We start from the raw sequence: 16,707 nt of genomic DNA, 5'->3' as shown, positions 1-16,707 counted from the left end.
GCTAACATTAGCTATTTAGCCAATTAGCTATTAGCCTAACCAGTGTGGCCAACCAGCACGGTTATGGTCAGCGAGACCAACTACCGGAGACCAGTTAGAACCCAACTAACAGTAAGCCAAGGTGGAAAAAGTTACAAAACTCCGTAGTCTAATTCACAGAAAACATGCTGAAAAGTAGTGATGGGGAAACAAAGCTTCCTGAATCATTGGCTCTTTCCAGCCAATTGTGTCAAAAAAATAGGTTCATTACTCAATGCTTTGAGCGACACAGAATTTAGAACAGCCACATTTTTATAGATGACGTCCCACACCGCAGCAGCATTGCCTTTATGTCATATATTACCCCACTGGCCGTGTTCGAGAGCATCAAATCATGCTGCGTTGTGGGTAAACGGTGACTGGCTGACTGATTTATAAATAATAATGAGTAGTTATTTATGATGCAAGGTGATTTTTAAATTAGTTAGTCAGCAGCCACCTGCAATGTCGGCTGCAATGTCGAACGAGCCCAATTTAATCAATACCAAACTAATCAGGTGTTCGACGAAATGATTCTTCAGACGTCATTGATCACGTGCTGCTGATAAAGTGACACTGCTTTGAATTATATTTAGCGACTTCAGTAAATGCCTCATAGGTCCAATCTCAAACTTAACCCCGTTCCTGCTGAAGAAGAGGAGGTCTGCTGGATGGAGAAAGAAGCTCTTGTGAAAGAGGAGGAGGAGGAAGAGGAGGCTGTTACAATACAAAAACAAGTAGAGGGTGAGGCTGTTACCATGAAAGAAGAAGAGAGAGACGTTTCAGTTAAAGAAGAGGAAGACGCGTTCAGAGTTAAAGAGGAGGGTGACGACGTTTCAGTGAAAGAAGAGGAGGGGGAGGTGACTGTCACATCGAAAAATGAAGAAGAGGAGGAAACTGGATATCTGGGTCCGGTTTCACAAACTCATCTTAAGGCATCCAATGGTTCTAACGATGCACGGGCCCTGATTAACACTAGTAAGTACTGTCTTAAAAACAGAAGCACAAACTCTGCGGTTGTTGAACTGATGTGTGGTGTTAAAGGGGAAATGTGCAATTGCTACATCCATATTTAGACTTTTAAATTCTTTATTTATAGGCATTGATTCTTGAAGAATATAACACATGCCTCATGAGCGTAATGAAACTGTTTACCACATCAGAACCCCAATATAAGCTTTTTTTTTTTACTTCAATGTTTAGAAACAATGTAAAACAACACTGTATAGCCTCAACATGGTTAAAACTATAATGCTGATATCATGGATGGTCAGTCCTTTCATCCATAGGTCTGTCTATGAATTTGAGAGTAGTTACATTTCTCCAGCCCCATCCATCATCTTATTACCAAAACAGTGGTGGAATTACAGCTTTGTTATTGGTTGAACTGCAGATTGGTTGATTGATTGTTGTGTGTCTTTTTTAAAGGGGCCACGTAGTTTTTAAACAAAATGGCTGCCCAGAGTCCTGAGCTGTGTCAGAAAATTCATACTAACCGCACTATTTGTGATATTAATTGAGTGTATAGTCTGCTTATTGGTCATAGTATGATATAGTTAGTATGCCAAAAGTTCCCGGATGTCGTACTAAATTCGCCAAAATATGACGTATACACGCAGTACTTTCGGGCCCATAATGCAATTCTTCAGGAAATGGGCGTGGCTTCAACGTTTCAGATTTCAAGAAAATTGAGGAAAATATGCAGCCGAAGTCCAACGAGAGAGCGGATACAAATGAACTGCTTTAAATAGTTATGACAAATGTAATAAAGTAATGACTTTTCAAATAAGTTACGTTACACGTTATGTTAGCTACACTATCCTTACAAAACGCATAGCATATCTTTATAGCAGTATGTACCAGAATGTGAGCTAGCTACCTAACGTTAGTTGGCTACTTATACATCAAACGTGCCAGTATAGTAACTATATTCTAACTAACTACCCAACGTTTAGTGACTTGATTAGAGAGCAGAATAACTGATGAATTTAATAACGCTCAACACCCGTTGAATATGGCCGGTGTCAGTAAACATCTGCAAATAAGCTCAAATTAAATTGTTGCCAGCAGCACAGTTAGTCACCAACGATTTGGATAACATGAAAACAGCCTAACCAGCTCTGCTAGGGAAAGTAAAATGGTAAGAGTGAGGTTCTCTCTGATTTGTGTCTAGCAAGCTATCCAACGTTAGCCAGTTAGCTTGGGTTCTTTACTGTCATTGTGAGGTCAGAACTCTTGGATTGACCCAACTCCTCAGCCATATAGTATTAGTTTACAAACAGTGGCGTTATACGAGCTTATGTTTTGGTTTCTGGTGGGGTAATACGGTTGAAACATTTGAGGCATTTATAAGTTATATTTTTCAAGAATCAATGGTTATATAGTAAATGGGTCTTTCTATAACTGCCAGTGTAGATTTCCTGTTGGGGTCAAATTGTTAGAGCTGTTGATAAGTCATTGTATAATATTCTGGCAATTATTTTCATGCCATTACATTAAAGGCGAAAGATTGTATTTTCTTAGCAAGGTGTTGCTCAAATAATGTTAGCTGCTAATCGCTAGCTAGCTTGCTAAATGTATTAAGAGTCAGAGCAAACGTAGCTAGCTAATACTGCCCGGTGCTGGTGTAGGCCTAGATAAGCATGTTTGTGCAGTGGTATCTTATCAGAGAGGAGTAAGCGAAGTATGAAGATGAAGGCTAGCTAAAAGGCTACATGAAGTAAGAAAACAACATGTAATGTAACATCTAATTAAGGTCAACTGGAAACACTGACCAACACTTTGGTTCCTACCATGTCTTCTCTGAGGTTTATTGTCAGACTACACTCATCAGGTGTATTGCTGCCCCCTACAGTACGGGGTTGTAAAAAAATAACCAAAACGCAAAACAAATTGGGATTAACAAGTCATACTAATTACCTAAAATAAACACAAACCAAATTCACTCCACTACCCTGAATTTCAAACAAAAATTGTACTATTCAGATCCCTACACAGGTGCAGGAAGCTGAGAGGGGTGGAATGTCTTCATTCAGTCCTCCCTGTAACATTTCGTCTGTACTGGAGATCCAGAAATCTATCTGCCACCTTCACAATGATGTCTAGCTTCTTAGATGTTTTATTAGTTTATTAATCCAATTTATCACTGCGGCAGTGAGGGCAATGCAAACGCAACTTTGTTGTAGAACTCCTCCAAACTAATTAGGAAACTGCTAGTTTTGGACGAAGGTTACTAATAATTTATTCATGCAATTTTTCACTTGCTCTATAAACACAACACAGTCCACCTTGTTCACTATTAGTGTGTTGGGATCCTTCTCCTGCATGGCTTCACTTCAGACTGTGGGACATGAACTACCTTCTCCTCTCTACTCCTTCAGCTATTTTCACTGCCTCCACATAGGACACCTGCTAGATGGGCCTGATCATCCTAGCTACTGTGACATCCTTCATCTGTACAGGGCACTCTGGGAACTCGGGAACAGGATTCCCATCACAATTACAACATACTTCATCTGACTACGACATATTTATTCCTTCGACGAACACTTGCCACATGTCCAAACTGCAGCGGCTTCTGTATATCTCACTTACCCAGGTTTTACATAAGATGGGAGAACCACTTCACCAAACCACAGTAAAACCTTCTGTCTATCATTCATTTTAATCAACGTGCGTCTACCTGAAATGTTTAACCTAAACCACACAAAGCTTTCTCCTTTTGCGCTGTTGACACACAATCAGTATCATACCACTCCTGGTCACTCGAACCGATTCCACTTTACCCAATTCATCCTTCACCAACTTTGAGACCGTTAACAGGTCACCCACAAAAACATCCTTGCTGATGATTCCCACTCCGACCCTAAACTGCTGTTCATTACCAACTTTAGCCCTTTTCACTCCACTGTTCTTCACCATCGTCCACTCAGTCTCACCAACTGTACTCACGCCAAGAGAATCCCACAATGCTTCCTCCAGTCATCCCCTGGACTCCCTTGCTCTGCTGTGAAAGATGTGAGAGTTTGTGTTCTCAAAGTAGCACCTATATTGTCTCATTCCATCTATATTGTTCTTATTCCATCTATATTGTTTTAATTCCAGCACATCTGTTGTTTCACCAACTTGTTAACCCTTTCGTCTGCACTACTTGCTGTCATTTCCCTTCCTGATTTTCCTCTCTTGGATGTCTCCACCATGCTCCTAGTCTGTCAGTAATTCCTCCCTGGTTTATTAATTGGTAGTCATGTCAAACAACAATATATATTAAAAGAGCTGCACATTCTATTCCAAATCTAGAATTGGAATCATCATTATGTTTCCATGATTTCACCAGTTAACTAAGCCTATAATGTGGACACCAAGGATGTGGATACCAAGGAACTTGAAGCTCTCAACCTGCTCCACTACAACCCCTTTGATGAGAATGCGGGCGTGTTCAGTGGTTAGTCCCAGGGTGCTTAGTGATGAGCTTTGAGGGCACTATGGTGTTGAACGCTGAGCTGTAGTGATGAACAGCATTCTCACATAGGTGTTCCTTTTGTCCAGGAGGGAAAGGGCAGTGTGGAGTGCAATAGAGAATGCATCATCTGTGGATCTGTTGGGGCGGTTTGCAAATTGGAGTGGGTCTAGGGATTCTGGGATAATGGTGTTGATGTGAGTCATGACCAGCCTTTCAAAGCACTTCATGGCTACAGTAGTGCGTGCTACGAGTCGGTAGTCATTTAGGCAGGTTGCCTTAGTCCCTGTGCCCAAGAACACTATGGTGATCTGCTTGAAACATGTTGATATTACAGACTTCGACAGGGGATGAAAATGTCAGTGAAGACCCTTGCCAGTTGGCCAGCGCATGCTTGGAGTACACGTCCTGGTAATCCGTCTGGCCCTGCGGCCTTGTGAATGTTAACCTGTTTAAAGATCTTACTCACATCGGCTGCGGAGAGCATGATCACAAAGTTGTCCGAAACAGCTGATGCTCTCATGCATGTTTCAGTGTTACTTACCTCGACGCGAGCATAGAAGTTCTTTAGCTCGTCTTGTAGGCTTGTGTCACTGGGCAGCTATCGGCTGTGCTTCCCTTTGTAGTTGTATGTGGCAAGGGTTGGAGCCGATGTTCAAGGGGTATAGCAATCTCCCCAGGGTAGCAGTAATACTTTGAGATTTGTCCACAAAGGGATACCCTTCCCATAGGTGGCTCATTATTGGGATTCATTGCTGATTCCTACCTGTAGCTCACTATGACGTTTCTAGTGATACAGGTTAAGGGCCCTGTTGGAGATTGCTGGTTGGTAGCTGAGTCGAGGGAACAAGCAGAGTTGGACACGGCCATGTTATTATCCCACACAGTCTCTGTGGTTCATATGAACCCCGTTCCTGGGAATTAGATTTGATTAGAAATTGTCCCAGTCTGTTACCACAGAAGGGGTCCGTTTGTCACATTTCCAGAAAGGTTACGAGGCGCGTTGTCATTTCCAGAGTCCGTTTATTTTGGTGCTGTCCATATGTAGCTTGTTTTTGGTCACAGAATGGCTGAATAAGTGCAACATTTTACCTGGAGCTAACTATGCAGAGCATAGCGCATGTCGAATGACTTTAGCTTCCCTCCAGGCCTGAGGACACATGCTCTCTTGTAGGCTTAAATTAAAGATACGGAAAATAGGAGTGGCAATATACTCCGCTATTATCCTCAGCAATTTTCCATCTAGATTGTGAGACCCCGGTGGCTTGTCATTGTTGATAGACAACAATCATTTTTTCACCTCTTCCACACTGACTTTACGGAATTATAAATTACAATGCTTGTCTTTCATAATTTGGTCAGATATACTTGGAAGTGTAGTGTCAGCGTTTGTTGCTGGTATGACATGCCTACGTTTGCTAATCTTGCCAATGAAGCAAATCATAAAAGTAGTGGGCTTTGTGATGAATTCAGTTAATTTTCTGATTCAGTTAATTTTTTCCCAACATTGTATGTAAGGTTCTCAAAAGCTTTTTTACTATCATTCTTTATGTCCTTTATCTTTGTTTCATTGTGTCTCTTTCTTTTTATTCAGTTTGTCACATGATTTCTCAATTTGCAGGACATTTGCCAATCGGTTGTACAGCCAGACTTATTTGCCATTCCTTTTGCCTCATCCTTTTCAACCATACCATTTTTCAATTCCTAATCATTCCACTGGGATTTAACAGCTTTTACCGTCATTTTCTTAATGGGTGCATGTAACTGGAATAATCAATTTCATAAATGTGTGCAGCGTCTGGTTGCACCTCATTACACACCACAGAGCAGCAAATATTCTTTACATCGTCAACATAGGAATCACGTGTTTTATTAAATTATTTGAGACACACAAATGACTTGAGGGAGCCAGAGATCAAGATAGCCTAACCGCTGCTAATGGCCTTCATAAATTCTGACGTTATGCTCCTGAAGTTTTCTGTAATAGGCTACAAAAGCAGTCGGCAACCATTTTAATTTGGAGTGCAAATTTATCTAGCCATTTCTACTGATCTGGTGCCAGTTATGATTTTCAGTCACATTTCACTGGAACAGTTTAATTTAATTTATAATCTCAAAATCATTGTCTGTGATTAATCTACATTCTATATAAATAGAAATTAAAATTATATAAATCTAAATAATGTTTATTGCCATTGTCAACTATGTAAAAATAGCCTACATAAAGCCAACAAATAAAAACATCTAGAAAATATCCAGATAAAAATAAATCCCATTGGCTGCGCATGGCCTGTCGACATAGAACTTTAAACAGTGTATCAACTACCACCTAGGTCTGTCCGAAACGTGATAGCAACATTGTATAAAATATTCTGGGCTCTCAGTTTCCCGCACCAGTGAGTTTGGGGCAGACGCAGCTGTAGGCTATTTGTGAAAGGGATAAGAAGTAATCAGGTATTGTATGACATTTCCACTGGATCAGAGCAGAACATTTTTCCCTTTCATGTCGAGTGGTTATCAAGAGTGAGAGCTGGAAATATTTTACTCTAATCAATAGTTCCTCAAAGTATTTGTAAGACTTTGTTTACTTGCTGTTTGAGGTGAAGAAAACATTACTTTGAGAAGCTCCACAAATCATTAGTGGTGGTGCGTAAATACTATCAGACATCCCCAAATAGGTGAATCGCTCTCTGGCCTCTTTTGGCTAAAATGCAATTTGGTTGCAGAAACTCCTCCATGCTAATGCGGAAACCGCTAGTTATACCAATACCATAGACCTACTGTAGGACCCATAACTTCACCTAACAACAACAACAACAACAGACCTACAGAAAGATACCTATATTGGAGACCAAAAGTTGTCTGGCACACTGCTTAGGATTTCAACAACTTTAAAAACGTATTTCTAGCATACAATCGTCGATATTACTACTAATGGGAAAACAAGACAAAATATGACTATTGTTGTTCACTTGACTGTCTTAAGACAAATGTCAAATAATTAACATTCATTACAGACATCATTGTTTGTACAACATAATAGCTACGCTGTTGGCATCACCTTTTTACAGTTTATTTTTGCTTTTGTGGGCCTTAAACCACCTGTCTGACTTTTTGATCACACAGAGAGACCTGACTATCTTGAATCCTCTGGGGGGCCTCAACAACCTCATGATGCTGATGAGGCAAAGAAGAGTCTCTCCACGTCAAAACACCTCAAGAAACACCAGCAGAGACCCACAGGGAAGAAATCTCATTGCTGCTCTGACTGTGGGAAAGGTTGCAAATCTTCATCACAACTTAAAATACACCAGAGAACACACACAGGAGACAAGCCTTATAGCTGTGGTCAATGTGGGAGGAGTTTTACTTCATCTAGCGGTCTGACATTACACCAGAGAACACACACAGGAGAGAAACGTTATAGCTGTGGTCAATGTGGGAGGAGTTTTACTACATCTAGCGGTCTGACAGTACACCAGAGAACACACACAGGAGAGAAACGTTATAGCTGTGGTCAATGTGGGAGGAGTTTTACGTCATCTAGCGGTCTGACATTACACCAGAGAAAACACACAGGAGAGAAGCCTTATAGCTGTGATCAATGTGGGAGGAGTTGTACTACATCTAGCGGTCTGACAGTACACCAGAGAACACACACAGGAGAGAAACCTTATAGCTGTGGTCAATGTGGGAGGAGTTTTACTACATCTAGCGGTCTGACATTACACCAGAGAACACACAGTGGAGAGAAACCTTCCAGCTGTGATCAATGTGGGAGGAGTTTTGTTCAAGCTAGCCATCTGACTCAACACCAGAGAACACACACAGGAGAGAAACCTTATAGCTGTGATCAATGTGGTATGAGTTTTACTGGATCAAGCAATCTGATTCGACACCAGAGAACACACACAGGAGAGAAACCTTATAGCTGTGATCAATGTGGGAGGAGTTTTGTTCAAGCTAGCCATCTGACTCAACACCAGAGAACACACACAGGAGAGAAACCTTATAGTTGTGATCAATGTGGGAGGAGTTTTGTTCAAGCTAGCCAGCTGACTTCACACCAGAGAACACACACTGGAGAGAAACCTTATAACTGTGATCAATGTGGGATGAGTTTTACTGGATCAAGCAATCTGATTCGACACCAGAGAAAACACACAGGAGAGAAACCTTATAGCTGTGGTCAATGTGGGAGGAGTTTTACTACATCTGGCCAGATGACTTCACACCAGAGAACACACACAGGAGAGAAACCTCATAGCTGTGATCAATGTGACAAGAGATACTCTGATAAAAGATCTCTGATCAAACATCAGAAATTACATACATGAAGAAGTTGTTTCCTGATATCAATGAAATAATGTCACAATGAAATTGTTTTAACATTGTAGTAGGAGTATTTTAATGACGTCACAATGTAGAATGTTTTAATATTGTAGTAGGAGTATTTTAATGATGTCACAATGTAGAATGTTTTAACATTGTAGTAGGAGTATTTTAATGATGTTCTACCTTATCGTCTGCCCTGTTCAATTGATTGCAGCATGATATGGATATTAGCCTCAGGGGAAAACCAGGCTCTGAATTGAAAGAGTATTATTTAACAAAAAAAGAGCTGTTTTACACTTACTGCGTTGGTGACCCACTTTAATCAAAATGCAGCACTTCAAAATGTAGCTAGTTGTTTTCTACAAGTTGAAAAAGCTGCTTGTTTAAAAAAATACATGTAATATGATAATTGTTGCAGATGTTTGTGTACATACACACATGAAAGCAGTATAATAAATTGGTCTATAATCAATTTTATTAACAATCTGACATCACTCCAGTATTTCTTGACAACATTCAAATGCTAATAGTCTTTATTCCACTACTGAAGAAGCATGACTCAAATCACCTACTCATATTTCAAACATTCAGCCTGACAAAATATACATGTTTTATTGTTCTATGCCTCACCATTAAGTGAAGTATTGCCAATACATATTAACAAAGGAGTGAACATTTGGTTTTGATTTTCATATTTACAATTTATGTAACATTTAGTAATCATAAGCTGACCATATTTGGGTACAATTATATTGACAATGTTGCCCTGCTTTTAGAATATCAGGATTCATTCTCAGATGTGCTAACCCAAATGCATGACATTGGGGACTGGGCCCGATCCAACAACATGCCTATCGAGTGAACCCTGAAAAGATAGAGGGAAGTAAGGTGGAAAGTTACTACGGATATTACAGGAGTTGGTTGCTGATTGTGTCAAGGGTGAGCATTCAGCAAGTTTTGCGTTTAGACAGTTTTTCCGTATTGGAGACGAGTTTTTGGGGGGGCTCGTTCCATGGGGACGGGAGTTCTAGAAGCGTGTGAGTTTCAGAAAGATGCGAGTTCTAGAAGCTAGTGAGTTTTAGGATTATATTGAAAAAGGATTTAAAAAAATAATACGATTGTATATTATTTAGAAATGCGTGCTTTTTCTTGTTTTTAATTGTAGACAGCCAGTGGACACTGTTTATATTGTAGAAGCATTGTAGTTGATTATGTGAAATGGAAGTTTTCTGTTGGGGGTGAGCAAACTTGTCCAACAGAAATATAGGATATATTAGTAACCTAACGACGTATAGGTCGTTAGCATGTATAGCTCGTTAGCCCGTCTAGCTCGTTAGCATGTAGGGCGCACTGATTGGTGTCACCTCGTTAGTCAGTATGTGTTACACATGTGCTGACTTGTCCATCTCGTTAGTGGGAAGGTGTTTCACCTGAGCTGGTCCAGGTTCTATTTAAGAGTGTCTGGCCCCGTGCTCCTGTTGTCTTGATAGATGTGGAAGTATGGTTCAATGCAAATGTGTCGTGAGTGTAAAGTTTGTTTTCAACTCTCACTCATTAAACACGAATCAATCAACACACGCTTCTTTTTGAACGCCTTAATATAATACCGGCGACGCTGCCAGTGTGACGTTTAATCTAGTAGACGGGACGCTCCTTCAACACAACAGCTAGTCAGACACCTCGGTAGCTTTTTAGCAAACAAAGCTACAACACTGACTCTCTTTACACGGTTTTGGTGTATATTAGTCGCTGTGTATTAAACACATTTTTGTCGTATGTACTTGTTGCCCCATTCAATTATATATTTACGTTGTTTGTCAGCTAGGTGATTTGCTAAATTAGCTTAGAACTAGGCTAGTCGCTAATGCTAAATAGCTAACATCCTCGACAATGCGGTCACTAAGCTACTCTCCTCCTGTTAAAGAAGAAGACGTCTGCTGTACGGAGAAAGAAGCTCTTGTGGAAGAGAAGGATGTTGCAAAACAAAAACAAGTAGAGGGTGAGGCTGTTACCGTGAAAGAAGAGGAGGATGCAGTTTTTGGAGTGGAGGAGGGGGAGATGACTGTCACGTTGAAAGAGGAGGAAGCAGTTTGGAGTGAAAGAGGAGAATTCCGTTTTTGGAGTGAGAGGGGAAGATGACTGTCACATTGAAAGAGGAAGAGGAGGTTGGAGATCTGATTAACACCAGTAAGTACCGTCTCTGCAGTCATTTAACTAATATGCAGTAAAGGGCTTGTACACTTTAATATTGTTCTGTAGGAATGGCTGAAGCTACAGTGTAACGTGTAGAACATCAAGGGTGGACCATCAACAAAACGTTAACAATTGATCAAAATGCATCTAATGACAATGCCTGAAATACTGTAGTCCTCAATATCTCCTATTAGCTGAGCCCAAGATGTACTCTTAGAGGGGTAATCAGCAGTTGTTACATCCATTTTGGGACTTAATGATATGTACCCATTGTTTCTTGAAGAATTCACTTATAAATGCCTCAGGAGCTTAGATCAACTGTCGTACCCCATCAGAACCCCAAATATAAGCTTTTTTTTATTCCAATGTTTGTCAGTAAATATAAACAAACACTGTATATCCTCAAAACATGGTTAAAACTATAATGTTGATATCGTGGATGGTTGCATTTCTCCAGCCTCATCCCTCAGCTTTTTACCGAAATGGGCAGGGAGTTCGCTTTGTTATTGTCTACTGCTGATTGCTGCCCCCGTTACTCCTCAAGGTCCAAGGACTGTATGTTATTTTCAGAGGTAGACTGGCTCTGGCAGGTAAAATAGTCAAATAATCCACCTAAATGTGAATCGATTCTCAATTGAGATACGTTTCTAGAAACATGAATCGCTGTACTTTCATATCATATCAGAATAATTTCACACAATACTTAATTAAATATCACATCAAAATAATTTCCCATAATACTTTCATACCACATCAAAATAGGTAACCAGCCGCGACACCCCAAAAGGTAAACCACATGGTTATATAGCAAGACAGTCATGAAGAGGGCACAACAAAACCTTATCCCCCTCAGGCTTCTGAAAAGATTTGGCATGGGTCCCCAGATCCTCAAAAGGTAATGCAACTGCACCATCGAGAGCATGCTGACCGGTTGCATCATCGCCTGGAATGGCAAGTGCTCGGCATCTGACCCTAAGGCACTACAGAGGATAGTGCGAAAGGCCCAGTACATCACTGTGGCCAAGCTTCCTGCCATCCAGGACCTATATAATTAGTGGTGTCAGAGGAAAGCCCACAAAATTGTCAGACTCCAGTCACCCAAGTCATAGACTGTTTTCTCTGCTATCGCATGGCAAGCAGTACCAGAGCGCCAAGTCTAGGACCAAAAGCCTCCTCAACAGCTTCTACCCCCAAGCCATAAGACTGCTGAACAATTCATAAAATCACCACCGGACAATTTACATTGTACCCCCCTCCCTTTGGTGCATTGCTGCTACTCGCTGGTTGTTTGTTTCCTATGCATAGTCACTACGCCCCCACCTTCATGTACAGATTACCTCAACTAGCCTGTACCCCTGCACACTGACTCGGTACCAGTGCCCCCTGTATATAGCCTCCACATTGACTCTGTACCGGTGCCCCCTGTATATAGCCTCCACACTGACTCTGTACCGGTACCCCCTGTATATAGCCTCCACACTGACTCTGTACCAGTGCCCCCTGTATATAGCCTTGTTATTCTCATTGTGTTACGTTTTAATATTACTTTTTATTTTAGTCTACTTGGTAAACGTTTTCTTCTTCTTGAACTGCACTGTTGGTTAAGGGCTTGTAAGTAAAGCATTTCACGGTAAACGTCTAAGTTGGTTTCTTGACGGATTTGTAAAAAACGGTTTGTCATAAAACACTATATATGCCTTTTATAAATGTTGCTGACACCCCTCCCCAGAGGTGTCTCATTATTGGGATTCATTACTGATTCCTATCTGTAGCTCACTATGATGTGTCTAGTGATACAGGTTAAGGGCCCTGTTGGAGATTGGTGGTTGGTAGTGGAGTCGAGGGAAGAAGCAGGGTTGGACACGGCCATGTTATTATCCCACACACAGTCTCTGTGGTTCATATGAAACCCATTCCTGGGAATTAGATTGGATTACATATCGCCCCTGTCTGTTACCACAGAAGGGTCCCGTCTGTCCCATTCCCAGCTAGGTTATTGGGCTCTGTCACCAGTACCTATGACTGGTTGATAGGGGAAACCTCCAATCTTATTATAGAAAAAGTAATTAGGGGAAAACTATTTAGTAAACTGAAATAAAATAACTGTTTGACAAATGTAAACTATTCCAAAACTATCTTTGACTCAAACTAAAATAGCCTAAAATATTAACCAGCGTGAATGTTTTGTTTGAATAATTCATATCTTAACTTTGGGCAAAAATGGAATTGAGTTTTAAATAAAAATAATTATGTGGTTTTGAAGCGTCTGAATCTGGTGGCTGGTAAATGCTGCCATGGGATGGCAATGTTTCAAATAGACCTAGCTTGTGTATCACAATCACTTGCCATCACCAGAAATACTTTCAGAAATTAGGATATTGGAAACTCCTTTCGATTTGTATTAACAGCTTAAAGAAAATAACATTGGCATGAATTACCCTCTGTGAACAAGAAGCACAACATTGCAAATATTTTCAAAGATGTGAGAAAATTAATTTGTTCTCTGTAATATCGAGTAGCTTTGCAATCATAAAATGATGTACTTTCAAGAAAAATAGGCATGTTTCTCGACTCATACCCTGACTTTAAAAATGGACTTTGTGAGAATTAGCTCAGGAACTGAGTGTCACAGCATGACAATGTGAACGCGATTGGTTGACAGTCTCTTGGACGGGCGTTCTATACTTGGCACCTATATCCATCCTGCCCTGCCTTTCTAAAGTCTTCGAAAGCCAAGTTAACAAACAGATCACTGACCATGTCGAATCCCACCGTACCTTCTCTGCTGTGCAATCTGTTTTCCGAGCTGGTCATGGGTGCACCTCAGCCACACTCAAGGTACTAAACAATATCATAACCGCCATCGATAAAAGACAGTACTGTTCAGCCGTCTTCATCGACCTGGCCAAGGCTTTCGACTCTGTCAATCACCACATTCTTATCGGCATTCTTATCGGCAGACTCAAGAGCCTTGGTGCCTGGTTCACCAACTACTTCTCAGATAGAGTTCAATGTGTCAAATCGGAGGGCCTGTTGTCCAGACCTCTGGCAGTCTCTATTGGGTACCACAGGATTCAATTCTCGGACCGACTCTGTATATATCAACGATATATTCTCTGTATATATCAACGATAACGCTCTTGCTGGGGGTGATTCCTTGGTCCACTTCTACGCAGACGACACCATTCTGTATACATCTGGCCCTTCTTTGGACACTGTGTTAACAAACCACCAGATGAGCTTCAATGACATACAACACTCCTTCCGTGGCCTCCATATTGCTCTTAAACGCTAGTCAAACTAAATGCATGGTTGATCGCTGCCCGTACCCGCCGCCCGACTAGCATCACTACTCTTTACGGTTCTGACTTAGAATATGTGGACAACTACAAATACCTAGGTGTCTGGTTAGACTGTAAACTCTCCTTCCAGACTCACATTAAACATCTCCAATCCAAAATTGGATCTCGCAAAAAAGCCTCCTTCATTCACGCTGCCAAACATACCCTTGTAAAACTGACTATCCTGGCGACCCTTGACTTCAAACTGGATGCAGTCTATCACAGTGCCATCTGTTTTGTCACCAAAGCAATAGCAACACCCACCCATAGCATGGCCTGTTTATTGCCTTACCTCCTTACTCCATTTACACACACTGTATATAGCCTTTCTATTGTGTTATTGACTGTACGTTTGTTTATCCCACGTGTAACTGTTGTTTTTTTGTCGCACTGCTTTGCTTTATCTTGGCCAGGTTGCAGTTGTAATTGAAAGGCCAGTTGAGAACAAGTTATCTTGTTAAATAATGGTGAAATAAAAAAGTGAAATTTAAACAGTCGTAACTTTATTGACAACACCCAAATGGATACTGTCATTAACGCGGTTCTTCAATAATTACACAATTCTTAATACTGTAGCTGTTTTGATACAGTCACATGTTCAACTATCATCAGCTAATCCAGGAAATCATTTCCTGAATGCCAGTCAAATGACAAACATCAAGACATGCAACAACAACCAAAGAAATTACATTAATTATTTGTTGTTAGGTGAAGTTATGGGCCAATTTGGCAAACAGTGTCCTTGTCAGGCTGGTGGAAAAGCCAAAGAGCATTTTACTGGTTGAAGTGTTTTTTAAGTACAAAGTGGTTGATTTGTGATGGTGACACAAACATTATATTAAGCAGGGCATTCAAACGAGCCTTACAATTATAATCCAAAGTAGTGTGAAATGCACTCATTAGCAACCTGGAAATGAGGTTACTCCCCTGAGTTTCCCCCCATTCAGAATAAATTGTGAAAAACTAAAATCTTTGCTCACCATTTTTGCTCCGGGCAGATATAGTACATCCATATCTATCGGTTTCCTCATTAGCAGGGAGGAGTTTCTGCAATCAAATTGTGTGGGCATCGCCCTTGTGCCGCAATTTTACTAAACACAGAAAGGGGCCCATATTGGAGACCAAAAATCGTCTGGCACACTGCTTAGAGTTTGAACAACATGAATAACTTATTTCTAGTCTACAATCTTAGATGTTACTACTAATGTGAAAACAAGACAAAATATGACTATTCTTGCTCATTTTAGGACAATTGTCAAATAATTTTAACATTCATTACAAATGTCAATTGTTGTACAACATCATGGCTACACTGTTGGAATCACCTTTTACAGTGGATTTTCGCTGTTGTGGGCCTTTTAATCATCTGTCTGACATTGTTGTTCACACAGGAGAGAGACGGGACTACCGTGGGTCCTCTGGGGAGCCTCAACAACCTCATGATGCTGACAAGGCAGAGAAGAGTCTCTCCACATTAGAACACCTCAAGGAACACCAGCAGAGACCCACAGGGAAGATAACTCACTGCTGCTCTGACTGTGGGAAGAGTTTTACTCGGTCAACCAGCCTGATATTACACCAAAGAACACACACAAGAGAGAAACCCTCTAGCTGTGATCAATGTGGGAAAGGTTTTACTAAGCTAAGCAACCTGATATCACACCAGAGAACACACACAGGAGAGAACTCTTATAGCTAGCTGTACTCAATGTGGGAAGAGTTTTGTTCAATCTGACAGTACACCAGAGAACACACTCAGGAGAGAAACCTTCTAGCTGTTATCAATGTAGGAAGAGATTTACTAAATCTAGCAATCTGATTGTTCACCAACGAACACACACAGGAGAGAAATCTTATAGCTGTGATCAATGTGGGAAGAGTTTTTCTCAGCTTGGCTGTCTGATATTCCACCAGAGAACACACACAGGAGAGAAATATTATAGCTGTGACCAGAGATAATCTGATAAAAGATCTCTGATTAAATATTAGAAAATACATACATGAAGGAGTTGTTTCATAATATCAAAGAATTAATGGTACAATGTAGAACCCTAAATGTTTTCCCCTGTTCTATTGATTTCAACATGTAGATATTAGCCTCAGGGGGAAAATCCAGGCTCTGAATTGGAAGAGTACTATTTATGAGATTTAACAAAAAGTGACTAACAAAAAAGACTTGTTACACTTACCACATTGGTGACCCACTTGAATCAAAATGCAACACTTCAAAATGTAGCTTGCTGTTTTCTACAAATTGTCCTCTAACCAGCGATGTACACATTACTCCCAGATTCCATGTGGTTTTTGAGCTGTTCGTTTTAACAGTACGTGCAACCTCATCTCCCTCCTGTCGCACAAATG

At 40.7% G+C, this 16,707-nt stretch overlaps 1 protein-coding gene across 1 annotated transcript; it reads left to right on the top strand.

Moving 5' to 3' along the window:
• Positions 1-626: 626 nt before the first annotated feature.
• LOC139423530 (zinc finger protein ZFP2-like) lies at positions 627-8,814 on the top strand. The gene is made up of 2 exons (XM_071175131.1): positions 627-963; positions 7,604-8,814. Exons 1-2 carry the CDS (start codon positions 627-629, stop codon positions 8,812-8,814), a joined length of 1,548 nt encoding a protein of 515 aa, XP_071031232.1.
• The last annotated feature ends 7,893 nt before the right edge of the window (positions 8,815-16,707 follow it).

This window comes from Oncorhynchus clarkii, chromosome 13 (assembly GCF_045791955.1).
Source record: "Oncorhynchus clarkii lewisi isolate Uvic-CL-2024 chromosome 13, UVic_Ocla_1.0, whole genome shotgun sequence".
Taxonomy (NCBI): domain Eukaryota; kingdom Metazoa; phylum Chordata; class Actinopteri; order Salmoniformes; family Salmonidae; genus Oncorhynchus; species Oncorhynchus clarkii.
The sequence above is the reverse complement of the archived record's forward strand: the minus strand, read 5'-3'. Positions and strand labels throughout refer to the sequence as shown.